Source organism: Accipiter gentilis, chromosome 24 (genome assembly GCF_929443795.1).
Source record: "Accipiter gentilis chromosome 24, bAccGen1.1, whole genome shotgun sequence".
Classification (NCBI taxonomy): Eukaryota; Metazoa; Chordata; class Aves; order Accipitriformes; family Accipitridae; genus Astur; species Astur gentilis.
In genome coordinates this window covers 4,865,340-4,882,236 of record NC_064903.1, presented here as the reverse complement: position 1 = coordinate 4,882,236, position 16,897 = coordinate 4,865,340, and the positions used below count along the sequence as shown (strand labels likewise).

The 16,897-nt window shown below is 37.1% G+C and overlaps 1 protein-coding gene across 10 annotated transcripts in view; it reads right to left on the bottom strand.

Moving 5' to 3' along the window:
- ACSL4 (acyl-CoA synthetase long chain family member 4) overlaps window positions 1–16,897 on the bottom strand; it is a 67,012-nt gene that overhangs the window by 8,892 nt on the left and 41,223 nt on the right. For 4 of the 10 annotated variants that reach the window (XM_049827817.1, XM_049827818.1, XM_049827815.1 and 1 more), the window contains 8 exons: window positions 10,665–10,708; window positions 7,008–7,525; window positions 6,515–6,692; window positions 4,671–4,780; window positions 4,442–4,580; window positions 2,847–2,997; window positions 1,550–1,673; window positions 700–771 (listed from right to left, as the gene is read on the bottom strand). In XM_049827817.1, coding sequence (XP_049683774.1) covers window positions 700–771; window positions 1,550–1,673; window positions 2,847–2,997; window positions 4,442–4,580; window positions 4,671–4,780; window positions 6,515–6,692; window positions 7,008–7,358 — 1,125 coding nt within the window. In that variant the 5' untranslated portion in view covers window positions 7,359–7,525; window positions 10,665–10,708. The remainder of the gene's footprint in view (window positions 1–699; window positions 772–1,549; window positions 1,674–2,846; window positions 2,998–4,441; window positions 4,581–4,670; window positions 4,781–6,514; window positions 6,693–7,007; window positions 7,526–10,664; window positions 10,709–16,897) is intronic. The other 6 variants (XM_049827822.1, XM_049827819.1, XM_049827821.1 and 3 more) reach the window with 2 other exon arrangements.

The window sequence follows — 16,897 nt, the reverse complement described above, 5'->3', positions numbered from 1 at the left end:
GTGATTCCAGGACATATGAGGAAGGTTTTTATATTAGAAAGATGCAAACACTTGTGTATTTTTCAGATAGCACTAAGACCTTGTGGAATGCAGAAGCCTGGTCACCCAAAGACCAACATAAGCTACAGAAGTAATAGGGGTTATAGTTTCCTGATCATTTTTTCCTGTAAGAGGAGACTAAGCGTGGCCTGCTTACCCTAAGAACAGCAAGAGAGACTTAGTCTAAGTGTTACCTTGGAGACAAGCAGCTGAGATTGAGCATCCCAACAACTATGGCAGCGCAGTTTAACTTGCTAAGTTCTGTCACTCAGCCAAATGCCCATATCCTGAAAGTGTCTGTCTTGGCCAAAGCCACCCTGCTTTCTCCCTATGCAAAAAGGAGTTTCAGACTGTGAAGGTCAAAGACTTTTTGTATCCTATTGTTGTATCAGTAGCTCAGTAAATGTCACTTGTGACTATTAAAACACATTTACAGTTTTGGATCAAAAAGGCTCTTGGCTTTATATTCTTGTGCTTATCTGCAGCATCAGTACTCAGTTCAAGCAATGACAACTGGAATTTCTATATTCTGCTTTTTTCCTTTTAGTGACAGTTACTTACATATGAAGAGGAAAAAATGTTAGCAAATAGATTTTTCTAGCATGAACATGATAGAAAGCATCAGATTTTTGCTAAACATATCTGCTTCTGTATACTTACAGGCACGGCTGCCATCAGCGTAGGCTTAAGTACAGTACAGTCTCCTTTGCTTCCCTTCTTAATTTTACTGGACTGTAATAAGGAAAAAATGTCAATCTATGGAGCTGAAAAGCAAGCAGCTCTTTAGAAAAGGACTAAAAAAGAGGGAGATACATTAGCATGTAATTTGTTTAAATCTTTTCCCCTGTCCCTCCAAAAACATTTCCTGCGTATTTCCCCCACGCACATTGTGACGGAAAGTGATGATTAACAACAATTTCAACCGAAATACTAGATGTTTTACAAGCCCAATCTGGTTAAGTCCACTTTGTAGATCTTTTTCTTACCTATTCCCCCTAGTACTTGCTTTCTCCTTCATCTTCCTCCAGGAGTTGTTTTTTTTTGCCTCTATACCAGCAAAACATACAGCAGCCTTTTTTTCCAGCTTAATTTGCTCTTAATTGTTAAATGGAAAAAGGCAAAGGGCTAAATAGAAGATCTACAATAACTGGATAAAGAACTGATAAAGTGAGACCAAAAATTTAAAATCACTTTAAACAGTCTTATGTTCAGCTCATTTCTTAATAGCTGTTCTTATCCTGATATCCAGTGGATAATGCTATATGCGTTTATTAGGTTTTCTTTTAGATTTCTTAAGTATCATAAAAGTAAAGGTTTTAATAAAACATATGGTATGACCCCCTGCTATAGTTCACCAGGAACATTAATTTGCATAATTTTATTAAAAATTACATTTCTGATGTGTGCCATGTACATCAGCATTTCTTTAATGAAGTAGGATAGCAAGCAAGGAGAACGCAGACTGCAAAAGCTAAAATTTGCTTTTGCTCCTCTCCCCACCGCCCCTTACCTGATCGGATAGCGTGAGTGGAGAGGAATAGCCAATCCTGCAGCCGTAAGTGATGCAAGAAATTTCTGCTGTCAATTCTAATACGTGGGCCAGAGGCAAATAACCGATGTAAGTATCCTTGGGTCTAGAAAAAGAAAGGATTATCTAATTAACAATGATGCACAGGTAGACTGAAAATACAGTTTAACAGTTTTATTGTGTGCTTAGTTATTCCTTTGTGAAAGACTTGGATCACAAGTAAGGCTTATTCTTCTGCACACAGGAAGGGTGTGATTTCAAACCACAGTTTATAAACAAAATGGGGAAAATACTACCTTACTGAAATCAGTCGGAATTATGGGATTTGCCTTGTTTTCTAGGAAACGTAAAGATTCCCTAGTGCTCCACTGCTACTTCCTTTCCTTGTGGGAGAAATCATCCCAGGTACGAAACTAAGGATGAAATCGCTCTATTTTATAATAATCACCAATGATTTACAAATCCTTGACAGTCATCATAGTGTCTCCTTCTAAGATACATTAGTAGAAAGAGAGCTGATCACTGAAGTACTGAGGCTTATTTCGGGAAATAATTTCTCAGTGATTTCTCAGCAAGAAACTTAGAGCTGTCACTTAATAGAAGCTTTTAGCATCAAGTCAGAACTGGTTTTATATCCTATCACAAAAGTAGTTTAGCAACACAGCTTATTTCAGCTATTAAACCCTTCGTGAATGCAGTGACAAACACACCTGCATTCATGAAGAATTTCCTCAAAATATTAGCGTGAAGGAGTTTGCAGTTGGTTTTACTATCATCAATGCACAATTTATTACTCTCCTGCTCATTTTGGTGAAGTGCACTTGAGCAGATTCTGCAACATGTGCATTATCTATCCAACAGAGCTGTCTCTAGATCAATGGACGTGGTAGGCTCTGACAGACTTCCTAAAGTGATCCTAGCTGCCTGAAAACATCTAAAAAAAAATTTCCCAAGTTTGATTAGATGAGGAATCTCCTTATTTGATGGCATCTTCTGATGCACAAGACCGCAAAAATCCATCACAGACCTAAAGCTAAGGGTAATAAAAAAAAAAAAGTAGAAACAGCAAGCGAGACGAGCTAAAAGGGTGTCCTTTTCAAACAACAGGGTAAGTTCACAAACACAAGATATATTTCTTATAAATTAAAGATTAGTAGGCTTACAATAAAGTTAAGAAATCTGGTACCACCCGATGCTAGCAACAGACTTTTATAAACTTGCATATTTTTGGAGGTTCTGTTTTATCTCTCCGTACACATGACAACTAAGTGTTTCTTACCCCAGTCCAGGTATTCTCTCGCACTGTCCTGTCATTCCAGCTATTAAGTTTTTATGCATCATCATCACTCCTTTAGGTCTCCCAGTAGAGCCACTGGTGTACATTACTAAAGCCAAGTCTGTAGGAACAGGTCTGCTTGGCAGAAGGCTTGCTACAAAATGCAGGAGAGAAAAACTGTTATTGATTCTTATCTACTTTCTAAAAGATTGTTATTTCTGTAATTAATCAATGTCAAAGTGTCTGTAATCAATGTGAAACAGGTGCATCAGCAGAGGTAAGCACAATGTACTGCTAAGTGGTTGGTGGTGGATGCAGATGAAGAGACTAGTGGTCTGTTTTTAAGAGGAAGGGAGGGAATGCAGATTTTGGAAGGAGTGACAAGTATTTGGGCATCTACACAACCTGGGTGATACTTTTGCTATTATGTCTTATAGCTGACCGAAAGTTTCATAGAAAAAGCCTTCTGAAGATGTAGTAAACCTGTCAAGAGCAGTGAAGGGGAGAAATACAGTACTGGAGAGAAAATGGTTGAGGGAAAAAAAAAAAAACACAAAAAAACCCAACACCCCAAAATGCTGCAAGTCAGCTTTTCTGTCAGTCACTCTTCCAAAGCCAAGGTTGAGAGCTAAGACTACTTTTTTTTTTTGAAGTGAATCTTCCTCAGGTAAGCTGCTAGTTAGTGGAAAAGCAGTAAGCTTACAACACTTGACTTTTGATTTTTGTTTTAATCCCTTGGCATTCATTCTTAGGATGAAAGTTATTAGCTTTCATGGCTTTCACAGGTAGAGAGGCAGCAGAGTGCCTGCAAGGGAAGGAGAGTTTTCGGGGAGGGGGAGGAGGGGGGGAAACAAACCACCAAACCACAAAACACCACCCCTCAAGGTAACTGCCAGTTTGTATCCATACCTTAAGCTGATCAAAGATAAGCAGTAATGAATATGTGCTTCCCTGCAAAAAGCTCCTTTGCCAGTTTATCTCCTCTTTCATTGAAGAGAGAGATTGGGCTAAGCACAGAGTGCTGATTTAAGGAAAAGAGATGATCAAGGTTGGTTTTTCCTTCCTTAAAGCAGAAGTTTACAGTCACTCCTGGCTGCCAAATGTAGCAAGGGATGTAATGGTTATTCCTCTAGCCCAAGGTGCTTTTTAGCTACAGGTTGGTTAAGAAAAAAGACATTTCCAAGCCAACAAGCAAAAAAAAGCTTCAGGTGCTTTCTCCTCTTTTCTTAGGAAAAATAGTGAAAATAAGATGAACAAAAGGTAAGAGTAGCAGAAAATGGAACACTGCACCAGGTTCTATTTCACTTCCTAAAACAAAGGTGGAGGCTTAAATTATTCTGATTATGGTTTAGAAGTTAAAAATAAAGTTTTATGCTAAAATATCTGACACTTGAACAAAGAGGCAGGATGATAAATAGAGAAAACAATTTTTCCGTTTATTTAAGGAAAGCCAGAAGATGAACTGATAATCTGCCGCTCTCTTTGTGTTAAGAGACCTGCACGGATGGGGATTTTTTCTGCTACGCATCCCTCTTAACCTAGGTCTGATTTCACTGTTAACATTGCTTCATTAGTTCTCTGTGAAGTGATTCACTTACCATTTTCTGGTTTGGCTCCCAGCTCTTCTACTGTCTGCATACTATGAATTTCCACATTTTCAGGGTATTCCGATTTATTGATAGTCTTCTTGTCCACATAAATGATATGTTTAAGACAGGAGACTTGGGGCAATGCCGTCTATAAAAGAGAAATTAAATTTTTAGCACTGATCACACTGTAAAATTATTATAGGGTTGCTTGTAGCAGGTGAAGCTGGTACCAAATTACCTTAAGTTTGCTCTCAAGAAGTTCTACACTAGTGACCAGATATGATGCTCCACACTCATTGAGACCATAGGTAACTGCCTCTTCACCCAGGGTGGCATACAACGTAACGACTGTTACAGTAAGGAGAGAGAGAACATGAAAGAAATGTTAAAGTAATACTAAATGCAAAAACTGTTGCTTTAGCTCACTGGAAGGCATTGGGGGGGTGGGGGGGGCATATGTAAAATTAACTCAGGAATTTTCTAATTTGGAAACAGAACAGCTTTTAATTTTTCCACATCAGAATTTTATGCCACAAGAGATCTCTGGAATGAGGAGGACAGGTGTACAGGAAGCCTTTCTTTGACCACCCTCGTGGTAAACACTGAAGAGGCTTCCTAGAGAGGTGGTCAATGCCCCAAACCTGTCAGTGTTTAAGAGGCGTTTGGGCATTGCCCTTAATAACGTGCTTTAACTTTTGGTCAGCCCTGCGTTGGTCAAGCAGTTGGACTGGATGATCATCTTCCAACTGAAATAGTCTATTCTATAGAAGAAGAGAAATCATCAAACCCCAACAATACTGCACTAAGCAATCACAGAGTAAGCAACTGAGAACACGTGTTCTGCCCCAGAGCTCTCTGCAACCAGAGCTCGGGGGGAGAGGTGATGTTGTAAACATCACAGGGCACCAGTCACAGCACTTCTACAAGCAGCTCTTTCAGCAGTGTCAGCTCCTTTGCTTGCTCCTGTGAAATTACAGATGGGGGCAAGGCAGAGAATCAGACTGGTTTTTGTGTTGCCAGATTATTTTTAACCCTGACTGGGTACAGTGATGTCACTGAGTGCCTCACAGGCACCAAGGAGTTCATCTCTTCCCATCATCTCTCTATTGAAAAAAATACCTTTCTTTTGTATTGTCTGCTATCTCAAACTCTTACCTCCAAAGACCATTAAAGGAATTTAATATTCTTGTGAAATAGGGTTCATGTGGAAGGGACAAAAAGAGAGTAATGTTGTATAGCTGATTCTTCCCGCCTCTCAAAGCATGAGAATCAAGACCCAATTAACCATCCTCTCCTACTTCAATAGCAATGTCAGCTCTTCCATTATTGCCCTTTAACAGCCTCTCTGCATACTCTACTGTATGACCTACTCCTCACACAGTCAGCTACTACTAATACTGGAAGAAAAATAGGCAGCCTAAGCGCAAGCAAAAACATAAGGTGGCAACAAAAATAAGCTATGGGTCATAGTGTGTTGTACGCAGACTGGGCCTGTGAGTGCATAGTAACCTTTGCCACTTCACCAAGAAGTTTGTATGCATTAAGTCAGATGAGAGATTTTTGACAGCTTAAATAAAATTAAAAAAAGAAAAAACCCGTAGACATAATTGTAATGAACTTGAGCAGTTTAAAAATGTCACCAACCTCAGATAGCATATGATTTTGATTACCATTCTTTTCTCTTCTAATAACTATTTCATGTTTTGGATGCATAAGTCAGAATACAGACAGAAAATACTATAAAAACATTCCACATTTTGGGGGGGAGAAACATAACTACTGACATCTTCAGAGTATTTTAAAAAAACCTGAATAGTAACCGTACTGTTCTGTCATTCTAACATCTAGCACATTACTACAATAAAATCAGAAAAAATAGTCTCATAAGTATGAGCAATTTAATTTTAGGGATCTCTGCAACGCATAGAATAGACTGGAAACTTCTAAGAATCAGACCACAGGCAGAGCAAGTTTATAAAATTCTTACACCATCCATGATGGCACTGGCAGATTCTTAACAGCCAAACCAGTGCTGAGAAATGGTTCTAAAATACATTAGAAGTAAACAAGTTCAGCACTCACGAGGAAAGTTGTACTTGAAGCAGGTTAGGGCTACAATCATCCATTCTGCTCGGGTCTCACAGAATATGACAACAGTACTCTTTGGGGTCAGTCCCAGGGCAGTCAGTCCACTCCCCAAGCGATTCATCTTCTCATTTACTTCTTCATAGGATAACCATCTGTAAGTTCCTAAAATTAACTGGTGAAGAAAAAAAAACACCTGTGATGACAAGAAGCTGCTGATACAGCTCTACAAGCTTACATGAGCTGGTGTGTAACAGCATTAAGTGCACACACTGCCATTCATTAAGAAAAAAAAAATTGCTTTCATTTTTGTTGAAGTAGAATAAATAGTGCATCCTGTATTCTGTTATATTTTAACTACTATAAAATGGATGGTTTATATCATAAGATAACAATTAAGGAAGACCTCTAAGGAGACCTCCGTTGTTGAGGCTAGATGCAAAGCAGCTCAAAACCAAATCAGAATTAAGTACAAAATTGTAAGATTTACCTTTTTGAACACTTTTCCATTTGGTTGCATTTCATTTTCTTCACTCAGTATTTCTCTGGTCCCAAGACAGTCCTTCTTCCCAAACTTTGCTAAAGCATGGTCAAACAGCTTGTCCAATGTGTCTGCTCCAGGAATGTTTATGTTTGCTAGTGAGTCAAGATGAGTGACAGAACGGTAGGGGCTTCCAGGTTTGTCCGAGATGGGTTTAGCTTTTAAACGTTTTGCCATAGCCTTTTTCTTCTTGGCATTGGTAAGAAAATACCATGGAATAAATACAAGCATACTGTACACAGATATTAACAAGTACACAGGCAGCAAGAGAATGGCACATACTTCTAGCCTAAGTTTCATTGCAGGTATTTAAAAAAGAAAATCTCTTATTGTGTTCTGAAGAAGGCAAGAGCAAAGCAGCAGTGTAGTATGGTGTAGGAAGAAGCAACAGTAAGTGAAGCTTAGGTAGTTCTGTTTCCGAGTAGCTGCTAAAATTTTAGTAACCTTTGAGAGCCAACAGTGGACACCTGTGGGTGAAGACCAGAGCCAAGCAGAGAGCAGGAAAAAAAAAAAGAAAAAAAGAATTAAATTAGTAATATTACAGTCAGTCCGTTAGTTTTAGTCCTTCTAAGAGTTCACTTCAAATGCATCAAGACAAAGGAGACTGAAGTAACTGATTTAAGAGGCATGTACACTGCATGAGATAGCAGTGTACTGCTCTGAAGGCAAAAGAGGATGAATCTTTTCCATACTTGTTTGTTGCATCCACAAATATTTACTTTTCAAAGACTTTTCCCCCTTATCTCTGTTTGAATAGTTCAGGGCTGTTGAGATGAAGTCTGTCCTTTACATCATAATATTGTGTTTAAGCTACTTGAGTAATGCTACAATTGCGTAATTATGGGAAAGGTCAACAGTTGTTTTCCCCCTAAATATTTGTACTATGGAGAAAAGATACAGTAGATCTCTTTAGTGCTTTTCAGATTATATCAATTTATATTCAGATTAAAATGTATCTTGATACAAGGTCCTGAAAAGTCTACATGTAGTCATCCAAAAACAATACAATATTCTAACACTGCTTTATTAACTTTGCCCCAGCAACGGAATTTTTTATTTTTTACTTTTCAACTATGAGTGTCAGGCTCTTGGAAAGGCATTACACAGATTTGCTTTCCCCCCTCCAAAAAATACTTCAATATATGCATTTCAGAACTCCAGGTACAGAAAATGGAATCCAATTTGACCAATTTAACCCAATTTAAAATAAGCCACAATTTGGCAAGATTTTGTCTCCATGTCAGAAATCTCTCCTCATTAAGGAGGAAAAATAAGAGGCAAAGGTACACTAACAAAAGAGCAGTACCTCAGACACCCAGGGGAGTGAGTAACGCTGACTAGCTTATTGCAAAGCCCAGTCTTTCATGGACAGAATCCAACAAACAGAACAGATGAGAATAGGAGAACTTCCAGGGCTCCATCAAGAATTAAAAGAACGTGGACACACCTCAAAATGTACCTTCGTTAATGTATTTGCCACCCTCAGGTGATGAGGGAGGCTACAATTAACATTTCAGGGTAGTAGCAGTCAGATGACTGCTACTAACAGCGTAACAGCAATCTATCAATGGGGTTTTTAATAAGAATTCCAACATCTGCAGTTGTGTTGTAGCTGATATCAACAGCATTTAATGTAATGTAAGATTAAGAGATCTGCAGGTGCTTAAAATAACATGATCACCATGTTAGTTTTTTTAATTAGAGCTAGAGAATAAAATTACTATTGAATGATAGTATAATGTAGTAAAATAAGCTCAGAGTTGTTCAGAAAAAAAGAGTATTCTGCATGTTTCTTTTTATAAAAAATGAATGCTACATTCTTTTCAAAACATATATGCTTATTCTGCTGTAGTTAACCTCCTCATCATCAACTGCTCAGGAAACAGTCAAACTTCAGCAGAAGAGATATAATTTTACTTCCCTAAGCTCCAGTTCTTTAAAATGAAGGTTTACTGGTTTATAGTACAAATCTTGTATGATATTTTCATTCCAGTTAATTCAGTGCTCCAAAAGCAGCAGTTGAGCTTGTATTTAAAACAAAAGCCAGCCACAGTGCTAAGACTACAGTAAGAAAACTTCAGGGCATGCCCAAGATTAGACACAACGCTAGATGTTAAAATAAACCCCATGGAGAACTCCCACTGCTCTTCACCTTCCAACAAAAAGCATATGACCAGACACAATGACTTGGATAAAAAGCAGACTTGTTGGACTAACGCAAACAATTTTATATACTGAGACAGTACTATAGCTTTTATTCAGGCTGAGTAGTAGCTTTTTCAGAAGTAGTCCTAATGGTAAAAAAACTACTCGCTAATAATTGAGAACTGACTCATTTAGAAAGGGAGGAGAGGAATGGGCTCATATTTACTTAAATTCTTTAGCCAATGTTCTGGACTGACCCCTACTATAAAAAGACATTTACTTTAACTTTTCCATTCAATTTAATCTCCTGTACATTAATTTTGTATTTCACCTATTTAGTTCTTGTATAACACTGAACAACCACAAAATTTTCAGAGTATTTTCTGTGTACATGTTATTATTACAGCAAATACAAAGAACTGAAGATCATACTTCCACACGTTGATTTGCTTACTACTTTCTAATGAAATCTATATTGACTAATGGTATCTATTAATATATACTTATTGCAATTATCTAATCTTTCCACTGCTATTTTCCACTCCCTCTTATTGCATCTAGGCAATAGTGAATTGAACTGAAGTCTCTGGCGTAAGAGCTGTCCCTTTTTTTACCATATCTAAAATGGTGGGGACCTGCTCCTCTTGTCATCTAAGCACTGATGAGATGCAAATAACATGATGACTTGCACCAGTACTGTCATGATTCAAACATATATTTCACAATATCCAATTCACGTTTTATTACTGATTATCAATACTAAGTCTTTAAAACTGAACTAGGTTGCAGAATGGATTGTAGGACTGTGTGTGAAGAGGACTGTGTTTGAAAAATTACATCCTACTGATGTAATCTAATAATCCTTTCTACATGCATGAAATGTGTGGGTTTATATGTGAGATGATCTTCAAGCTGACCAAGCAACAAACTCAACTCAGTGTTGAACACTAACTTAAGAACTTTTACAGTTTACTGGAACAACTTTCTAACATGCTAAAAACCATCATCAGAATGTTTCAAAGTACTGGCTGAAATAATAAAGTAATGATAAAAAGGTCTTAATGGGAAAGAATGTTTTCCTAAAACTGGCACGCTGTTGAAATCACTTTTAACATTTGAATTTTAAGTGCATGGACAAACACACTTCGTATACTTGCAGCCGGTTAAGCTAATGTTCACATTAGCAAAAGTTAAAGGTTGCATTTCTTTCACTTTGAAATTTCAGATTCATTTGAAATACTTTAAAAAGTGTTTATAAAAACAGGTAACTTAATTTGTACACATTTGTGGTAATTTAAACTGTTTCTATCTTGACAAAAATCAGCTGTAATTCTTAAAAGACATCAGTTAGAAAAACTTACTGTCCCAAAAAGACAGACTTGGCCCTTTCCTTTGAACATATTCATATAAAAAACTGACACACACACACATGCATATATATACACCCATAGGTATACTTACAAGGTATCTGACAGCAATGAGTGGGTTTTCAGTGATGATTAGATCTGTATTAAAACAGAAAAACAGAAACTATTAGAGGTTGGGAATTTTTCTGCCTTGCAGAAAGGAAGAATCTTTAGAATTTCTATCCTAATGCTCCTGAAGAAGAATAGCCCATGAATTTTGACAAAGGTGGCACACGCTACCCATACAAGAGGAGAGCAATGATATTATTGGAAAAGACTAAGCTTGCAAACTACAGCATACAGATAAAGATGAAGGTACCCAAAAGGAGTTTAATTTTTAAGGGATCCTCCCCCTCCCCCCATTTAAACATGTTCTGAATAAAGCTATGAACAGAAGCTTAATTTAATTTTAAAAAAAAAGAAAAAAAAAAGGCAAGAAAGAGACTTCAGATTCCGTATGGTCCATTTTTCTGTCTCAGGGCAGAAGCAACAAGACCTTTATCATTTGTGATGGATGAGTAACAGCAGAAACATTAACTCAGTACCCAAAAAAGTCATAAGGAACATGAAGTAGAGTTTGGGTATTGAGGTAAGAGGACAGTTTACAGAACAAAAGCATGGTTATGTAGGTCCCATGACCAGTGAAAAAAAAAGATGCCTATATGTAACTATACAGATGTGGCTTCAAAAAGTCTACTGCATAATTGTTCTCTTGGACTACTTGGTTTTATATACAGAAAGCTTTTAACTGATGTTTAACCTAGTTATATTTTATTAGCCCTCCCCGTAAGTCTAAAATTTCTGTCAAGGTACCATTTTTTACGGACTGAACCGGTGTTAAACATCCCTTACAAAATACTCCCACAAACTTTTTCTCTTTTAATATGAAATAAGAGGTGCAACAATGATGTTTTTAGTGTTACTGCATTTGCATGTGGCTGTATAAGATTTTGATCCGTAACGGGATGATCCCAAACTTGTGCCAAATAAATTTTTACCGTATTTTAAATAGAATGCAAAACAAACTGACATACTGAACTTACAAAAGTACCTCCATACCAATTCCATTTGGTTAGAAGCCAAATTTAGCTACTCAAATTACACCTTATGCCTTCAATCTCTTATTTAAGTTCAATTGGACTTTAAGAGAAAGTATAATAAGATACAACGTTCACATCGATGTACCACCAAGGATACCTTCAAGGCAAGCCAACCATGCATTACTAAAGTATAACTGTTATGTTCAGTAAACTTTCTCTTTCCTCAGAAATGAAAGAAAATGTAGCACTCATGAAAAATTTCACTGTATCAAAATAAAACCATTATGTAATACTAGAATATTTAGAATATGTAATATTTTATATTGATTTACAAAGTTCATTATTTCTCTTAATTGTGCAATGTAACCAACCTGTTTAGACGCTTATCTATTTTGGAAACAGCAGAGCTTCCAGTTCTTGATGTAGGAAACACAAGTTCCCAGCAACAGCAATCAATGTGTGCCAGGCATGACTATAGTCTAAGAAAAAATCCAAACCCAACAAAAATAGATGTAGTTTCTCTCCTAGATAGCTGTGCGTTTCAGCATCTCCAAAGGATTTTCCTCAGGTGAATAAGCTTCTAGCAATTCTGAAATGGTAACTCTCCAGACTAGAGTTCATTTATCATTGCCAATGATATGTTACAGTGTTCATGTTAGAAACCTCACTCATGAGGTGACGTTTTCCTTAGTACTGTTATACGCTGGGTGTTTACAAAACTTCTATAGTTTGAGCTTACTGTAGAAAACAAATAACTGATGCGAATGCTCATACAAGCACTGACACTGTATTTTATGGACTGCCACACATGGAAGAGCTGGTTTTTGAGTATAATCTGACTTTGATATCCTCAATTAAAAGCTTCAAAGACAGATAATATCCAACACACTATTCCTGTCCTGCAGCCAGGGCCACGGAACAAAGTCTGAAATCCGAACATAGATTCTAGAACAGAAGACACTCCTCCCTTTGTAGTTTTTCATGAATTTAACTGAAAATCTAAGAAACAACTGGCAACTATTCTTTTTTTAATACAGAAAAATAGCTTTTAAATAGTCACAAAAGCTTATGGGACTAAGTAAGAACAGAAGTATGCATGGGGAATGGGGAGAGGGTTTATGCCTCTGGAAGCAACTATTCACAGCAGAGGAAATGCCCTAATCTTCTCTGCATTTAACTACTCAAACAGAACAGGATCAACTTATCCAGGCACACACTACTAGAATTTCTAAGTGAAACTCAACCCCTAAAGAAGTACCTGTAGCTAGAAATATTATCCTATGCAGTTTAATTTTAATGAGGCAGCAAATTATTATCTTTGCTAGAAAAGGCTTTCATTAGCCCAAGGCCAAAACACTGTAAGGGTTTCATATTGAACATATATGAATAACAGTGTTTATTGTCCTTCCCCTTGTGTTAAAAAGCTTGCCCGGGGTCCAATTTACTACGTAATAGCATGATTAGAAGAAAACACACTTCTTTTTCCATCTACTTCAAACATTATTTGAAATGTTTTTTCATTGTGTTAGGGAAGTCTTCTAGTAAGAAAGATGACATTAGAGAGGAAAGGGTAGTATTCTAGTTTGTGAAGAAAACCTGGAATCTGCAAAGCCAGAAGTTGTTTAGTTTAAAAACACCAGCGGAGGAAATCCTGGTTGCCCTGCAATGGAGCTCTTGCCAACTTCAAACGGAGACACAATTCTGGCTTTAGCGTAAGTACTCAGGGTTGACTCCTTTCAGGAAGTTCTGAAATCTTCCAAAAGAATCCAGTATGAATAAGTAACAACTATTTCTGCAATTTCTCTAGCATTCCAGCAGGTCTAAACATTTTGGAAACCACAGTAAGCATTCATAATTTGTAAGCGGAAAGTTGGTTCTAAACAGTGAAAAAAACCTGAGTTGACCTGAGTAAGTACATTGGTTATTAGTTACAGTCAGTTTTTGGAAAGGAATTCAGTCAGTATCTAGATGTCCTGAATTTGTTCCAGTACTAGAACTGAAAGAGCCTAGGATTTCAAAAAGAAATTACAGAAAGACTGAGAAATATCACATTGCCAGGAAGATGCAGCAAGCTTAAACGCATACTACCAGGATCTCTCCAAATTTGTTTTTTCCAGATTTAAACCTGTCACACACGAGAATGAGAGAACATTTCTACAGATGAGAAGGATGATTAAATAGCAGTAAGAGTTAGAAGAATCTTGTGGCTAATTACAACTCTTTTTGGGTTAGAAAGATTTAAAGAATTAAAACTAAGGGAAATGATTCAGGTTTTACATCATGTCAGTGTTTTTTATGAAAACAAACTGCGAATATTAATCCAAGTTACTCATGGTATTAAAAAAACAGTATGCAAGGTCCGATTTTTGTTCCTTTCTCGCAGGCCGATTTCTACATATTTTCCTCTTGCACAATTTTGTACGTCAAAGGGCAATGAAAACTCCAGAGGTAATTTAATCAAACACCAGCAGGTTTCAGCAGTACTTCTGTGCTCTATCAGTGCAACAGTAGCTCAAAGCCTGAGAGTTTTCAAGAGCTCTTACTATATAAATACTAGTACCTATGTCCCAACAGACAGAGAGGGAGGAAAGTCAGATATAGTAGATCCTGATATAAGTTGAGGGTCCCTGTTTAAATATATATGTGCTATTTGAAATAGCAAAAACATACGTAGCCTTAGGAAATCTTGTTTCTCTTGCTGCTGCCTAAAAAGTAGTTAATACAATGTTTTACTTAGCTACTAAACAAAGATCAGATTTATTTTTGGTTTCAGGAACAATATTATTTTTGTCCTTTATATTTACTACTTCTGTTTTACCGCCTCAGAACACAGACGCACTTAATGTCAATCAGAAGAAAAAAAAAATCAACTTGTAAGTGTCAAGTGTCATACATCTATTGCTGCAACAACTATTGTAGTGAAAACCAGACCAACCATGCTTACCCAGTATTTCTCAATTATCTGACAGACCGGTGTGAAACTCTCTCCCCTAATCTTGTAACATAAGGGCAAGCAAATATTTGGTGAAAGTGTAAGAGCTGTTTGTGTGCCCCAAAGGCAGAAAACATAAAAGGCCAAGGCAAGATTCCACAACTGAAAACTGTCCACTGAGAATACACTGAACTGGGAAAGTATTTCCTCTAGACCCACCTCCATTACTTTTGCCTCATTAAATTCTATCCAGAATCTGCACTGTAAATACCTAAGGCTCATTCACTCCAATGCTTCCTCTCTCACAAGCCCGTACTCAATCTGTACTGGTTATGCTGTGATCTGACAAAAACCCTGTGGTACACAAGATTTCAAGTCAATCCAATTTATGTTACAGTATTGTGAATGCTAGCAGTCACTATAGCTAATAGCAAACTTGGCTGTTTCAACGCTTTTTTGTAGTAAAAGGAAGTAAGTGAGAGGCATCCCTTTGTTTCATTGGCATTTTAGTTACTGAACATGGTAAGGACTGGTGGCTTGGACAGACAGTATTTCAGAAGAGGATGGAAAAGGAGAAAATCTATAATTGAAAAATACTGAGAGTACCTCAAAACTCCTCCAACATCTACCAGACACACTTGGACTAAGGACACAAAAATTCACAAGAAAAATGCATATTCTATACTAACAAAGAAGTATTTACTTCAGCCTGATCCCCTCAACATACACCCCAATCTCATCAGGCTTTATGGCAAATGTTACTCTTATTCCAATGTTTCAACAGCAGAGGGATGTGATCATTCTGTTTCCACCCACTTTTTAAAACAAGCACATGAAAAGGCAAGCAGGACGATCAAGGACAAGTTTTAGAGGCTACGTGGCCATGGAAGTTCTCCAGCAAAAGCTATGTAAACAGTCTAGTAAGAATTGATAATCTCTCTCTTCCCGTGTGTAATACAAAATGGATAGACTGACTAGTTTTGTGTTTAGCTACGCAACCATTTTGCAAAGGAAAGATTATGACTTACATGGCTCTGACGATCCAACTAGTGAGATTTAAGTTATCATAGTCTTTTAATTTTCTGCTTCTTTCTCAGCAGTAAACACCTTTGCAAAAATAGAAAGTAGTGCCCTCTTCTAAGGTTCTTGAATTATATACAGTCTAGAAGATCAAATCAGTTTAAGACCTACAAATATAAAGCCCTATTTGCCACACCTTCCATAATGTTTTTCTTGCCTGCAAACTTTGATACCCCAAGTCAAATAATCCCCCAATACATACAATTTATACTAAAACCAGTTTCATACATTTCATTCACTTCATAGAAGATCTGTCACTTGCTTCCCTGCATGAAAATCATGCCTCCTTTAAATACAGACTAGGTAAGTTCAAGCTTTTTGAAAACCTTCTCTTATTTTAGGCAACTTCAGAGAAATTCCAAAGCTTGTTGTTGCACCTATTGTTTTGGAGCGTATTACAACAGAACATCTTTGCATTCGCCTATACTGTATCAGTTTGAAAGTACAGACTGGAGATCAATTCCTCTCTTTATCGTTGTTTTATTTTTAAGCATTACAAATGAAGCCAGTTAAATTAAAAATAAATAAATAAGGAGTACTGAACATCCAGACTGTTCTGTGTAGGTCTGCATCATGGACTGCTTGTGTGGTCTCTAGCATAATATGTAACTACAAAGAAGCATTTAAACCTAATTTTTATAACCAGATTATGTTTAAAATTTTAATTTTTAAGGGTGCTTCTAACCTGAAAATGTGACTGCAGATACCTATTAGAGGCCAAAAAAAGACAGTTCAGCTAGAAAAGGGAAAAGTAAAACAATGCCAAAGCTCAAGTGACACTTCACACTGAACTTGAAGACGTTCCCTCCATTTTTTTCTGTGTGGAATACAGGCATCTGAAAACTGGTATCATATTCTGTGGTGTTTTAAGTCGAGCAGTTTTACTTTGCACTGAAAGGGACTAGTAATACATAAGTTACTTCTTTCAGGTAATAACTTCTTAAACTATGCCACCCTTTCATCTCACTCAGCAAAGAACTGATAGTCCAGATTTTGCTTCTGTCTCCTAATTGGAACACAGCTGACAAAGCAGGAACTTCCTCAAAGCTGGGTTTCTTAACAGAAGCTGTTACCCAACAGAAAAATTAAGAACTCGGATTTCCCTGCATTTTCAAGGTGCAATAAAAGTAAATAACTGATGTACAGTGTTTTACAGCCTTCAAAGCCAGATGTAATATTCCTGTTTCTGTAATGTTAATGAATGTGTGATGGAGGGTACTGCAGATACGTAAGTTA